This window comes from Myotis davidii, unplaced genomic scaffold (assembly GCF_000327345.1).
Source record: "Myotis davidii unplaced genomic scaffold, ASM32734v1 scaffold332, whole genome shotgun sequence".
Classification (NCBI taxonomy): Eukaryota; Metazoa; Chordata; class Mammalia; order Chiroptera; family Vespertilionidae; genus Myotis; species Myotis davidii.
Genome location: NW_006285779.1, coordinates 6,541,934 through 6,556,119, shown reverse-complemented (window position 1 = coordinate 6,556,119; position 14,186 = coordinate 6,541,934). Strand labels below are relative to the sequence as shown.

At 42.1% G+C, this 14,186-nt stretch overlaps 2 protein-coding genes across 3 annotated transcripts in view; one reads left to right on the top strand and one right to left on the bottom strand.

The window, feature by feature from the left end:
- Positions 1 to 14,180, bottom strand: part of MMS19 (MMS19 homolog, cytosolic iron-sulfur assembly component) — a 26,518-nt gene extending 12,338 nt beyond the window's left edge. For both annotated transcript variants that reach the window (XM_006756604.2, XM_006756605.2), the window contains exons 1-8: positions 14,116 to 14,180; positions 8,052 to 8,100; positions 6,268 to 6,368; positions 5,394 to 5,479; positions 4,933 to 5,007; positions 4,453 to 4,522; positions 3,944 to 4,072; positions 3,791 to 3,852 (exon numbers count right to left, since the gene is read on the bottom strand). In XM_006756604.2, coding sequence (XP_006756667.1) covers positions 3,791 to 3,852; positions 3,944 to 4,072; positions 4,453 to 4,522; positions 4,933 to 5,007; positions 5,394 to 5,479; positions 6,268 to 6,368; positions 8,052 to 8,100; positions 14,116 to 14,155 — 612 coding nt within the window. In that variant the 5' untranslated portion in view covers positions 14,156 to 14,180. The remainder of the gene's footprint in view (positions 1 to 3,790; positions 3,853 to 3,943; positions 4,073 to 4,452; positions 4,523 to 4,932; positions 5,008 to 5,393; positions 5,480 to 6,267; positions 6,369 to 8,051; positions 8,101 to 14,115) is intronic.
- The window catches only part of UBTD1 (ubiquitin domain containing 1), a 77,830-nt gene that overhangs the window by 4,809 nt on the left and 58,835 nt on the right, over positions 1 to 14,186 (top strand). Inside the window, exon 2 of the mRNA XM_006756606.2 lies at positions 6,021 to 6,025. The gene's annotated coding sequence lies outside the window, so the exon portion shown is untranslated. The remainder of the gene's footprint in view (positions 1 to 6,020; positions 6,026 to 14,186) is intronic.

Here is a 14,186-nt window from a genome sequence, read left to right as displayed (position 1 = left end):
TCCCTTTAAAATATGTACTTTTAAATCCCCCTTTGATGGACGTTTCTTTTTACCCCTTTCAAAAAGGTGTAATTCTGGCAATATAAAAATCACTGATGTTTTCTGCATCAAGACAGCAGACTGAAAACATATACCAGCTCTAGCCAGTTTGGCTCAGTGTCGGCCTGTGGACTGAAGGGTCCCGGGTTCAATTCTGGTCAAGGGCATGTACCTCAATTGCAGGCTCCTCCCGAGCCCGGGCCCTGGTCAGGGCTTGTGCAAGAGGCAACCAATTGATGTGTTTCTCTCACATCGATATTTCTGTCTTCCACTCTCTCTAAAAATCAATGGAAAAATATCCTCGGATGAGGATTAAAAAAACTTGCACCAGATTTTTTTCTCTTTAGAAACCCCATGAAAAATACAGTTAAAAGGATTTTCTTTTTAAAATACCTGGGAGTAGGCTGAACGTGGGGCAAACGTCTCACAGTAGGCTAAATTACGTTCCAGATATTTTTAAAGATATCAAGTTAAAGGTTGAAGAGAACAGGATAAGAGATATTAGCAACAAAGTTGTAGAAGCTGAAAAGCAGATGGGTAAGAAGAAAATGACTCAGTAGAGCCCCCCAAAAACAGAATCCTCAGTAGGTTTGGGGAAAGCTGAATAACTACCCATATACAGTCCTTGGAAAGCTTAGAAACTGGCAGTAACAAGTACCTCTGGAATTTCAGAATTCTCTCATAAAGTAACAAAACAACAAAAAAAGAAAAAAATGAAAGAAAAGGTAAGAGATTCAGTAGTCTCACAAAAGATTAATAGGAATTCCAAAAAGAAGAAATAGAGAAAGCAGACAGGAAGAAATGCAAGAAAATTTACTAGGACTAAAGTACACGAATTTCTAGACTGACAGGACCTACCGAGTACCCAATACATGAAAACAGACCCATAGTAAGGCACATCATTGTGAAATTTCAATATTTAGGGGGCAAAATCAAACTTAAAATTAGGGAGAGAAGTAATTATAAAGGTTTATGAATCAGAAGGAACTTAAGACTTCTCCAAGGAACTGAAATCTATAGGTAAATGCAGAAATGCCTTCAAAATCTTGGGGGAAAAGAATTTCCATTCTTGAATTTTATATCCATACTAGCAACAAGTGGGAGGAAAGCAGGAAGACATTTTAGATTTATAAAATCTAAAAAAATTTCACTTTTGTATATCCTCTCAAGAAGCTAACAAAGGTTGCACACCACCACTATGAGGGAGTAAACCATAAAATGAGGCATACATGCACACAGGAAATAGAAAATCTGATCCAAGAGAAAGGATAAAGGAATCCCTAGGATGATGGTGAAGGAAGATTCACTATCTACTCTCCATTAGGAGTAGAAAACAACCAGTTGAGACATATGGCCAAGTTAAGAATAGTTTTACATTTTTAAATGGTTGAAAAATAATCGAAAGAATAATAATATTTTGTGACGTGAAATTATATGAAATTTATATTCTTACACCCATAAATTAAGTTAAAAAATTCTTATTTTTCAATTACAGTTTAATTCCAATATTATTTTGTATTGGTTTTAGGTGTACAGCATAAGTGGTTAGACAATCATATACTTTACCAAGTGTTCCCCCAATATTTCCAGTGCCCACTTGGTACCACACATAGTTATTGCAACACTGACGCCATAAATTAAATTTTATGGCAATACAGCCACTGTACCATATTCCAATGTCTATGGCTGTTTCTGTGCTAGAATAGCAGAGCTGAGCTACAAGAAACCAGATGGCCTGCAAAGCCTAAAATAGACATTATCTGGTCCTTTAGAGAAAAAGTTTGGTAACCCCTGCTCTACAGTGAGCATACAGATATAGTGAAAGTCAAAGAAACTATCACTTATACTGACTGATGTGATCCACTATGACGATGGCATATGGCCAAAATGCATTGATAAGACCATAAAGAATATTTCTAACACAGTGATACTAAAAGCCAGGTGTCTCTATTTTAATTGACAAGAGCTTTCTGCTTCCCATAGGATGCAATGCAGAACACACAAAAGTCTTCTCGAAGAAGAGAAATTCTCCTGTCACTATCTATATAGCCTTGTTTTGCCTAGAATATCTCTGAGAAAATATATAAGCTATGGGGAACAGTGATTATCTCTAATGGGAAAATGTGTGGTGGCTATAAAGGGGTGCAATGCATAATTTAAATGTTGAATCATGCTCATTTGTGTTAACTTTAAAAAAAATGAATGACATATTCTTCCCTATCCCCAAATTATAAATGCATATATTCCAACAATTCCACTTTTACGAATTTATGCTACTGTTATACCCATATATATGTGAAATGAGACATGTACAGGGTATGTAAATTGTAGCATTGCTTGAAACAGCAAAAGATTAGCAACCAACCTTAATTCCATAAAGGACTAGTGAAATTAATTGGGTATTTCCATGCAAAGGAATGTTACACAGCCATAAAGAATAAAACGAGCTTATATGCTAATATAGAACAGTTTCCAACATATACTGTTAAGTGAAAAAGGAAAAATATATGGATGAACAAGCTCTGTATAGACATAATTGATAAAAGTGGTTGACAGTGGAGAAGAAACTTGAGAGGTAGATTTTTTTCTTCACCTTTTGGATTCTGAATCATGTGAATGTGTTATCTTCTCAAAACAAATACAAAATAAACCAAAGCAAAACCAAGGTAGCCTAACCAAGAGCTTTCAAAATTTTAAAGAAACACATTCTGAGTTAGAAATAGTGATATTTATTACAAAAGAGATGAAAGGAATTTCAGGAGAGAGGTGGTCCCAAGCAACATAATTTCAACTGGAATAAGCTGGTAAGAAATTTCCTATGGCAAAGATGACTGTAACTTTAAAGGCAATGAGATTCAATATTCTGATGTTGTTTGTGATATAACTCCTTTCATTTCTTCCAAACCACTAATGCTTGCAGTGATGAGACCATGAGTATCTGGAAATAGAAGGGAAATGAAGATACAGAAAGGGAGGAAGGTCCAAGAGGGTCAGAGCAAACACTTCCTGTACATACTGTGCTCAAATGTTTCTTCTTTGATTTGTCAATTTGTTTCTACTGCCTGAGATGCCCCGGTAGACTCCAGGATCATATCCTAGACAGCCCTCAGAAATCAACTGAAATCCTAATTATCTTATCTGTGAAGTCAGTTCCTGCTTACTGCAGCTCACACTGAACTCTGTCTTCTCTGAAAAGCTATAACACCACTCATTTCAGTCTATAATCTCATATTGTTACTTAAATGTTTCAACATTCAAGGGCTGGAACCATGTTTTACAATCCTGTAGCCCTCAGCATTAAGTACACTGGTAAAGAAATTAAGAATCCCACTACATGCCTGCTGAATTGAATTCTTCCTTTGATGGCAAATGTTTCTCCATTTCCCAGTTTACTAAAATTACGTTCCTAAAGACTGGGACTGTTTCTTTCCCTCAATGCCTAGAACTGGAACTGGCAGATAGCAGGTACTCAACAAATACTTAAAAAATATATATATTTTAAAGTTGATTGCAGAGAGGAAGGGAGAAGGAGAGACAGAAACATCAATGATGAGAGAGAATCATTGCTTGGCTGCCTCCTGCACACCCCTACTGGGATCGAGCCTACAACAGGGCATGTGCCCTGTCTGGGAATCGAACCATGACCTCCTGGTTCATAGGATGATGCTCAACCACTGAATCACACCTGCCAAGCAACGAATATTTAAATGAATGAGAACAAACCAATGAATGAATGAAAGTTACTACTTACAGGGGTAAAATCAATAGGGAAATAACAGGATGTCACTTCAAACAACTCTTCCACAAAGGGTCCTAAAGCAATGGAGAAAGAATGAAGTTAACTTACAAGCTTCACTCATCTCAACAAACCTCCACCAGCTAATTCAAGGCCACAAAGATGTACCGAGGCTATAGTCCCTGGAGATGAGGTCATGGACAATGCGGAAGGCCACGAGAAGGTTACGGGGATCCTTTTCTCCATCCATCACCTGGATGAAGCCAAAGGTGAAGTCAGCTCCAAGGCCCTTCAGCTCTGGAGAGGAGAGAACAAGGTCACTACTGTCCCAGGGATAGAAAGTTGGGCTTTCTTTTGGCTTGTGTTCTCCCTCTACTACCACTGCCTCCCCTTTCCTGCCTCCCAGAGAGAGGACCCTTTTAGTTTCCCTATTACTCAGTGAAGAAGAGATGTACAACAATATATAACTGTTATGGAGGTAAGAATTTAAAACAGCCCAATTCTACCCTTCTTTTACTTTACTGGGAGTGCGTAGACCCCCAGTTTCCCTTTATCATTCTCTCTCAGAGTACTGGCTCTTCTATATAATCCCCAGGCTAAAATGAGTCCTGGTATTAGGGGGGTGGAGGACAGGATGTGGTCACTTTTCAGATTTCCTAGAGAGCCTTGCCTCTTACCTTCTTCCCGGGTTCGCATAAAGTTGGTGATAATACTGTAGACTGTGTGACGGTCCACCTGTGGCAAGGACTTGGGGTGGAAGAGACAAGAAATAAATTAAGTGCTCAAAGAATAACTCAGCTGACACAACTACTTCCTGCTTTACAATCTCTTAAGTGGACAGTGCTCTTTATACCAGTGTAAGATGAACCAAAGAGGAAATGCAGAGAAAGGACAAGGCTATTAGCCAGCACTACAGCAGGGGGCCAATAACCACACACTGTCTGCGGTGTGCCTTACTTTTTTTAGATGTAAGAGGACACAGGCCAGACACAATAGCATGCCTCCCTCTTCTTATACAGTAGCAAGGAACAGCATGTTAACATGGTCAAAGACCTGAAAGAGTTGAGAACTTCAAAGGCAATTATTTTTTGCCATCTAATTCTAGTTTTGTGAAGGGCTGGAAGACAGAGAATACCAAGGTGACTGTTATCACTCACCTGTACATGGACCTCCTGGAAGATGGCTTTAAGCACAGAGACAGCCAGCCCCGGGGGCAGGGTCACACACAGGCTCTGGGGGAAAAGAGGGGGTATGTGAGCACTGAGGGAGTTCTAGCACAGCCTTCAAGACATGACCCTAAAACAGGCCTAAGTAGCTATAGTGGGAATCACAGCATTCAGATTCAGCAAGAGTGAGAAACATGGTCCCCTTTCTCAGGTTGGTTAGTTCTTTGCAGTACCTTCCAAGTTGGATCTGAATTTCAGTCCCCTAAGGATACTTTTACTTTCTAAAGTAAAACAGACTAAGAACTGAAGTGAAGCTGGCTGATACCAGCTCAGTCCCACATTTGGGCATCTGTTCCTCAGCCCTCAGAGTCTCACCCCCAAAGGGCAAAGAGAATTCACTGGAAAAGGGCTTCTGCAAACATGATGTGTAATGGGAAAAAAGGAGAACTCACAAGTGCCCTCAACCCCCGGAGGACAGATGGGATCACAAGATGATGGTCCTTCAGCCGGTTCTCATAGAACAGGATGAGGTGTACCACTGCACAAACCAGAAATTCAGCCATTAGTCCACACAGGCTGGAGGAGGGCACATCGGGGCTCCTCCCCAGAGCTTCTGAGGGCTATTACTGCTTGGGCTTCACTACAAATTTCCTCCTTCACCAAGAGGTATGTCTCATGCCCTCCCATTGAGAGTACCTTGATTAGTGAGGAAAATAGGCGAACATCTTTTATTATCCATTCATACATAGGCCTACCATCAAACCCATGCTCAACCCCAGAACTACCTTTCCATAGAACTGGGGCTGCCAACTTTCTCAAAGGGCCAAGATTGTAAATATTTTAAGCTTGCAGGACATAGTATCTGTCACAATTACTCAACTTTGCTCAATTTGGCCGCTGGAACATAAATGCAGCATAAACACCAGGTAAATAAATGGGTATGGCTACATGCTAATAAAACTTTATTTATAAAAACAGGCTGCAGTTTGCCTATAGAAGATAAATAATTTGTTGGCTTTTTTCCTTAGGACTTCAAAGCACTTTGATATTTCACTACTTTTCCACTCCATCTATAAGACACTGCTTTGTCCACTTTACAGAGAGAAGGATGCACTGAAAAATACTGTCTAAAATCAAGACTGTCTTGTCTTCTGTCTTAATCCTTATCATTTCTGTGACATCTACCAGTGAGGAATGAAGACCTTGACTTAGTAGTTCACAAATGCCTCTTACCCTCCTACCCCTCCCTCCCTGTAAAGGCTTGACAAGGAAGGCCTTGCTTGGCTCATCAATCCAGGGAGATACTCCTACTAGTGATGCCAGTACCTTCCTTTTCCAGGAGCAAGGAGTGACACTGGAGTAGCACCTGTGACAAAAGCTGGATTCCTCGTTCTCGAGTTCGGGGTTCTGGATTCTCTAGAGAAGACCTGGGGAGAAGTAGGATAGAAAGCTTGACATTACCTAGTTCAAACTTTTAAAGAACTATTTTGCAATTAGTTACACTTACCCTCTGGGCATGGGAGCCAGCAAGGAAGGTATTCTGGAGGTGCTTAGGATTACAAATAACAGTAAGACCAGAGCCTAAAGAGCCAGTTCCCAGATTGATCTGGCATCATTAGAGGATCATGTTACACCACAGCCACCAGAAGTGCCCATCTCCAGGCACTGACTGGGTATTGGGCTTTCTCTTTCTCCCCTGAATTGTGACATTCCTCTGAAACACAGCTTAGCAGCTACACATAGGGCTCAAGAGATGGCTGGCAGCTGCAGTTTCAATCAAAACAGGAGGAGAATAAATATATTATTGCTAAAGAAGAAAAGCTGAGAACATCCACCAAGGTCTTGGGTGGGGGAGAGGGGACCACAACAACTTTGTAGATAGGAACTTATAGAAAGGTCTGCTCAGAAGCAGAAAACTGTGCATTTAAAAATAGACCAAGGCACACTTATTTTATAGCAGGATTATTCAGAATAGCCAAAATGTGGAAACACCCCAAATATTCACCAACTGATAAATGGTTAAACAAAATGTGGTATATCCATACAACAGAATATTACTCAGCAAGAAATAAAATACATGCTACAACAGGGATAAACTTTGAAAACACGATGCTATCTGAAAGAAACCAGATTCAAAGGCCACATATGGTATGATTCCATTTATGTGAAATGTCTGGAATAGGCAAATCTATACAGATAAAAAATAGATTCGTGGTTGCCAGGGGCTGGGAGGAGGAGGGAATGAGGAGTGACTGCTAATAGGCATGGGGTTTCTTTTTGGGTTAATGAAGATGTTCTAAAATTGACTGTGGTAAGGGTTGCACAAATCTGTAAGTACACATTTTAAAATGGTGAATGTTATGATAAGTGAATTATATCTCATAACGGTGTTATTAAAAAAAAAAGAAAAGAAACAAGGCCAGAATAGCCTGAGTAGAAAGGCCAAATGGTTGCTTATGTGGAAGAAATGCATAATAGTGACCTACTCCCAACATCCCCAACCCACCCACCCAATGGCCATGACTGTTAATAACCTTTGCAATTAAATGGTCTACCAAGTATGAAATATGAGGAAAGCAGGCATTAGACTACAAGCACATACTTCCTCTGATGCTTGGAATATCTGATTAGGACAATGATCTTCCACCTGTTTCCCCTAACCTTTTCCTATAGTGGGTTTTGGTGCAAGGTCAGCTTCCTAGCAATGCCCAGCAGGGCCCAAGGCAGGTCTGAGTCAGATCCAGGATGACTAGAATCCCATGGGGGCAGGTCGGTCTTAAGGGGCATAGAAGGAACCCCAGCTCTAATTAAATAATAGTTGATGGTCTTCAACCAACCACCTCACCCCAAACCTGTGGGCTGATCCAGGAGCTGGTGTGGCCCATAGGCTATGTGCTCCCAAAACTTCCTTAGGAGCCTTAGGTGGCATGACATTTTTTTAAGGAGAAACAGGGGTTTAGCCTGAGGTACTGATAAGAGGGTGAGTGGGTGGGTTGGGCTACAATAGGAAAAAGTCAGGACCAATTAGTTCCAGGAAAGCAGCATTGCACAAAACACCTTTTTGAGGCCAGGCTAGAGAAGGGCATTCAAGAGTAGAGGCTTTTTCTTACCCAAGGGCTTCCACCACTTGCAACACTGTGTAGCTTCCAGATTTCACATCTAGAGGAAATAAAAGAAAGAATTATGAAAAAACAAAAACCCACCCCAGGGTTCAATGGCTCATAGTGGGGCCCACTATGCTTGCCAAGAACCCCCCATATAAGAATCATTACTCTTAATATTCGAATATGCAGCTTCAAGTATAAAAATAGAAAAGTAATGCATATACAGGTTATTCATTACAGAATTATTTACAATAGCAAATGATTGCAAACAACAATGGCCATCAATAAGAAACCAGTTAAATAAATTTTAGTACAGCCGAAACCGGTTTGGCTCAGTGGATAGAGCGTCAGCCTGCGGACTGAAAGGTCCCAGGTTCGATTCCGGTCAAGGGCATGTACCTGGGTTGCGGGCACATCCCCAGTGGGGAGTGTGCAGGAGGCAACTGGTCGATGTTTCTCTCTCACCGATGTTTCTGACTCTCTATCTCTCTCCTTTCCTCTCTGTAAAAATCAATAAAATATATTTAAAAAAAAAATTTTAGTACATCCATCCATACAATGGAATTCTCTGTAGCAACTCAGAAAAAAGACTGAAGAAATCACACATAAACACACACACACACACACTCGCTAATAATGGGACAAGAGCTAAAAGCAGAACAGTGCACAAAAGTACTATATGTTTTTGCACTAATGCTATTTTTCTCTTCCAGGACCTAATTAGGACTACCACACTGCAATTAGCCATCATGAATCCTTAGTCTCCTCTGGTCTGTGAAAGATTCTCAGTCTTCCTTGACCTTGACATTTTATATAAGTATTTCATAGAAGGTCCCTCAATTTGAATTTGTTTGTGTTTGTTTTCATTTATTCATAAAACTTATTGTAAGTCAGGTACTGTGTTAGGGGCTGGAGATAGAAATAAAAACAGGGAGCGTTTAATAAAGAGCCAACCATATGTTGGGGCAGAAAGACATGAAAACAAATCACAGTATAACAAGTTTATTACCATCCTATATAATAAAAGCCAAATATGCAAATTGACCAAATGGCGGAATGACCATCAGGGGGCAGACGCTCAATGCAGGAGCTGCCCCCTGGTGGTCAGTGCGCTCAGCCAGAAGCTGGGTTCAAGGCTGGCGAGTGCAGCTGACACAGCAGGAGCCTTTCCCCGACTCTGCAACAGCACTACCAAGTGACGGCAGCAGGCACAGTGGGCCAGGATGAGTATGAGCAGCGCGGCACCTGGCCCCAATTCGGGCTCCTCCCTGGCCTCCTGCCACTTGGCACACTGCCACATCCCCCAAGGGCTCCCGGAGTGCAAGAGGGATGTCCGATAGCTGGCTTGGGCCCGATCCTGGTGCTGTTCTCTGTAGAAGACAGTGTATCTGAACAACTCAGTGACTCAGGGAAGCGCAGGGAACTCTGGGTGAGCCTGCCTCCGCGCTTGACTCTCCCACTTGATGGTATTCGCAAGACAGACCATGGTGGCCCAACCTGTGCATGTGCAACAGCTGCTGAAGCTCAAGCAGCAGGCCGTGCAGCAACAAAAGGCCATCCAGCCACAAGCTAGCAGGTGGACATCCCCCGAGGGGTCCCAGACTGCAAGAGGGTGCAGGCCGGGCTGAGAGGACCACCCCCCACCCCCACAGTGCACAAATTTCATGCACCAGGTCTCTAGTAGTGATATAAACAGAGAATGGGTTAACATAAGAAAGGAGTAATATTCCTGGGTTTATGGGCCATTCCTCATTAACTTTAACTGAGTCATTCTCTTAATACTATAAATTCTCCCAAATAAAAAATATCTGAAAGTATTGTTAATTACATACTTGGACTCCTGGGATGAAAGAAGCTAATAAATAGTTAATTTAACTAAGGGTAGCCTCAATGGCATTAAGGAAAAATGTCAAAGTTCCTTTTCCTATATAGGTAGGCCTAAGTTTTTCCAATGTGTCCTAAGATTTGCTCTCTAAAACTGGACCTATTAGCACCTCCTAACTACCCACACTTTCCTCAGCAGGGCACCAGTTCCTGTGGGGCACTGAGTGCTGTCAAAGGAGTATTTATATGAGACTGACATAGAATGCACAATCAGACCTCTGTCTGATGGAGTTGCAGCCTCTTGAGACTTTGGAGTAGCAGCCAGGGAGGGGGAATATGTGAAGGAGTAGGAGAAAGAAATATCCCAATCAGGATTCAGTTCTATTCAAGCTCTCCAAATGTCCTTTCTGATGAGGATGCCACACACATTTCTCAGAACTGTATTTTAGTGTTGTTTAATAGTCTAACAATCTTTTGGATTCAGGAATAGTAGTCTCTTCAGGGAATCACAAATTGTGGACAATACAATATAATAAAGCCTGAAATGAAGGAAAATCCAAATAACTAAGAGGAAGAAAATTTATATCCACCACCTGTAAATTCAACATGTCCAAAAATCACACTGTTCGAAACCAGCAGTCCCCAGCTCCATTAAAAAAAAATTTTTTTTAAAAATTGATTTTAGAGAGGAAGGGTGAGGGAGGAAGAGCTAGAAACATCAATGATGAGAAAGAATCATTGACCAGCTGCCTCCTGCAAGCCCTCCATTATGGATCAAGCCCACAAGCTGGGCATGTACCCTGACCAGAAATCAAACTGTGACTTCCTGGTTCATAGGTCAATGCTCAACCACTGAGCCATGCCAGCTGGGCCCAACTCCATTTCTCTTTTGCTCATTCTCAGGCTTAAAAATTTGGGGTCATCTTAAGAGTCCTCTGTCTCCTTCAAGCCCTATAACTAGTTAGACCTCAAATTCCACAGATTCTTCCTTCTCTTATGTCCATTCACTTACGTAGTTTTTTACAGCACATGTACTTATGCTAGTCTCCAGGAGACTGGTGGTAGGAATAGGAGGGTAGGATGTGGAGATTGTGTACAGAAATAGCTACTAAGCAAGTCTGCTAATAAGTATATGAGTGGTTGAAAAATAAGTACCGTAAAGATTATGACGTGTGAGATGATGTCTGGCTGGAGTAATCAGGAAACACTGGGGCGGCAGGCAGTGAGCACTCAAATCTGGCCTTGGATCCTAAGTCTAACTTTGATTAGATAGAGCTAGTAGAGGGAACTGGAAAGGAATGCACTCAGGGAACAGCAAATCAAGGTGGCTGCCTGGAACTAAAGGTCCAGGAGAAAAGTGGTGAGAGTAAAGTGGCAGCCTTTGAATGCCTGGCTGAGAGCCTTTCACCCTTAGAATGCCAGATCATTTCTCTTCCATACTTACACCTTTACATCTGACACCTACTTTCATCAGGAACCCAGGTAAAAAACAAAGTTGGTGGAAACTGCCTTTTTGATCACGGCATGTTCCTTCTGCATTTACAACCTGTAGGAGAGGCTGCGGCTGTGAGTGGCTGAAAGGATGCTGATCTCTTTAGCACTAACAAAGCTTGATTTAGGATGGAGGATTAGAAAGAACATCTGATTCTAGTGACACTTCAAAACTCTGTCAGCCTTCAACATCCCTGACTCAGGCTGTGGTCTAAGATTGAGAATATCAATTTAATCCTTCTCAAATTCGCTTTCATTATGTGACTCCCTTGCTCAAGGATCTACAATGACTGCTATTACCTCACACCCCTCTGCCTGGAATCCAAAGTTATGCATAATCCAACACCACCAAACCTTTTAAACCTAATATTAATACCCTTTTACTTATCTGTTACTACCAACTTCCTTTCTTAGAAGGGTTAAATTACAACAGGGCTGGTGTTAGTCTTAGCTGAGCTGAGTTACATGTAACTAGACAATAGTTTAGGCTATTTATTTCAGGCAGAAAAGTATATAAATTTTACAAAGATATTTATAAGAACTTGGCATTCCTTAATCATGTCTTCTCATGTTTTGAATTTGAAAAATTCAAAATTATTATGCTCATAACATATAAATGTGAAAGAATAGTTACAACTAACACTGATATAGCAGTGTTCTTTATCTTGGTTGGGGGTAGGTGTATGCATTTTTCAAAATTGGTAAACATACATTTAAAATTTGTATATTTCATTGAACATAAATTTTACACCAAAATAAACTGTAAACAAACTCTAGTTAATAATATGCCTACCAAAGTATTTGGGGAAATTATACTGATATCCACAATTTAAATGGGGGGATAGGTATGTGACGCAGCAGATATCCACAATTTAAATGGGGGGATAGGTATGTGACGCAGCAAGTTATATTAGAATGTTAATGGCAGAATCTAGATGGTGGGAATATGTTTCTTATGAAATTCTTTAGACTTTGCTGAAAGTTTGAAAATTTTCATAAAACACTGCGGAAAGTGACATTGATAATGCATTGTACTTGTGTTCATTGTAAGCACTGATAACACCCTGCTTCATAAAGCTGTAAGCGGTTAAACTTAGTGGAATGGCAGCATCAGGCATTTGCTCCTTGATGCTCCCATGCCACCTTGCACAGACTTCTTATAGTTTTTTTTCATGGTATAGTGATCAGCACATATGTAGTCTAATTTGTATTTATATTCCTACTAGAGGCCTGGTGCACAAAATTTGTGCACTGGGGGAGGAGTGTCCCAGGTCTCTTGCAGTCTGGGAGTCCTCGGGGGATGTCCAACTGACAACTTAGGCCCCCTCCCCATCCTTAGTGCTGCTGCAGAGGCAGGAGAAGCTCCCACCACTGCCGCTGGGCTCACCAGCCGTGAGTCCGGCTCAGGGCTTCTGGCTAAGCAATGCTCCCCCTGTGGGAGCACACTGATCATCAGGGGGCAGCTCTTGCATCGAGTGACTGCCCCCTGGTGGTCAGTGCAATTCATAGCGACCAGTCATTCTGCAGCTCAGTCAATTTGCATATGAGCCTTTTATTAAATAGGACTAGAGGTCCAATGCACAAAACTTGTGCATGAGTAGGCTTGCTGGCACCGGCTTCCCTCTGGCATCCAGGACCAGGCTTCCCTTGCAGCCCCAGCTTCATCTGAAAGGTCGTCCGCAAGGACGTCAGGTCTACTTAGCATATTACACTTTTATTATTATAGATTGGTTTGCACCTGTTTGGAGAATAACATGTGTTCAATAATAATGAAATGATTTAGTTAAAAGTGGAATTGCTAAGGACCAAAGTATTATACTTTCTGCAGATTCACTATATTCAGTTATCACATATTCTAAAAGTTAATATGTTCCATTTTCAAGGGATATGTCCTTAACTTTTCCCCAAGCACAAAAAATTTCCAAAAATAGGCAAAACTCCTCTGTATTTGTGAGATTATGTTGTAGTCTGTTACTTAACACGAGGTCTAGAGGCCTCCTAACATTCAATAACTTTTAAGATTCTTTTTTTCTAAAAGAGTTTAGTCTCAGAATTCCAAGGAAATCTGGAATTTGTTTTATTCAAATCTTAGATAAGCTGTCAGAATTAAGTGATCCCTGAACTGGTCAAAAGCAGGAAACTGGAGACCTGGGGGAAGGATAAAAACCACCACCACATAAAAAAGTCATGAAACAAAATTAACCAAGAACTTTAGGAAGACACAGGGAAAGTCTGGAGGAGGATACGCAGAACATCACAGGCTCCCGCAGGCTGGCTTCCCTTATCTCCCTCCACTTACAGCCAGCCAGTGCCCGGCCGCCGGGCCACTCCCAGCATGCCGCGCGCCTGGGGCCGAAGCCGCGAATACACTTCTCATGTCAACCTCCCCAGACACAACATGCTTTCGGGGCGTGAGCACCGGATGCTACACTGGAGCCTCTGGGTCTGGGCCCGGGTGTCCCCACCTGCCTGATCTGCGAGTCTCTGGCACTCGCTGGGCCTGTTTCCTCGTCTGACTCTCCTACGTCGGGCAGGCGCACAGGGTAACTCAACGAAGATGAGGGGCGTAAAGACGCTTTAAGGAAGGTGCAAGGGACTCTCAGCTTGTTATGGCTCTTGAGTCCGCGATGCTCACAACCAGTCCCAGACCGATCTCTCAAAGTCACCGCTGTCCCTCACTCCCTTCCCGCCCGGCGCCAGTGCGGCTCCCTGCGGTCGGCCCCTTGCGGAAGCCGCGAGGCGACGTCTGCCGTACCTGCAGCCACTTGGTCAGCGGGGCCCTCCTGCTGACCCATGACGAAGTCGTGCACGAGGCCCCACAGGGCA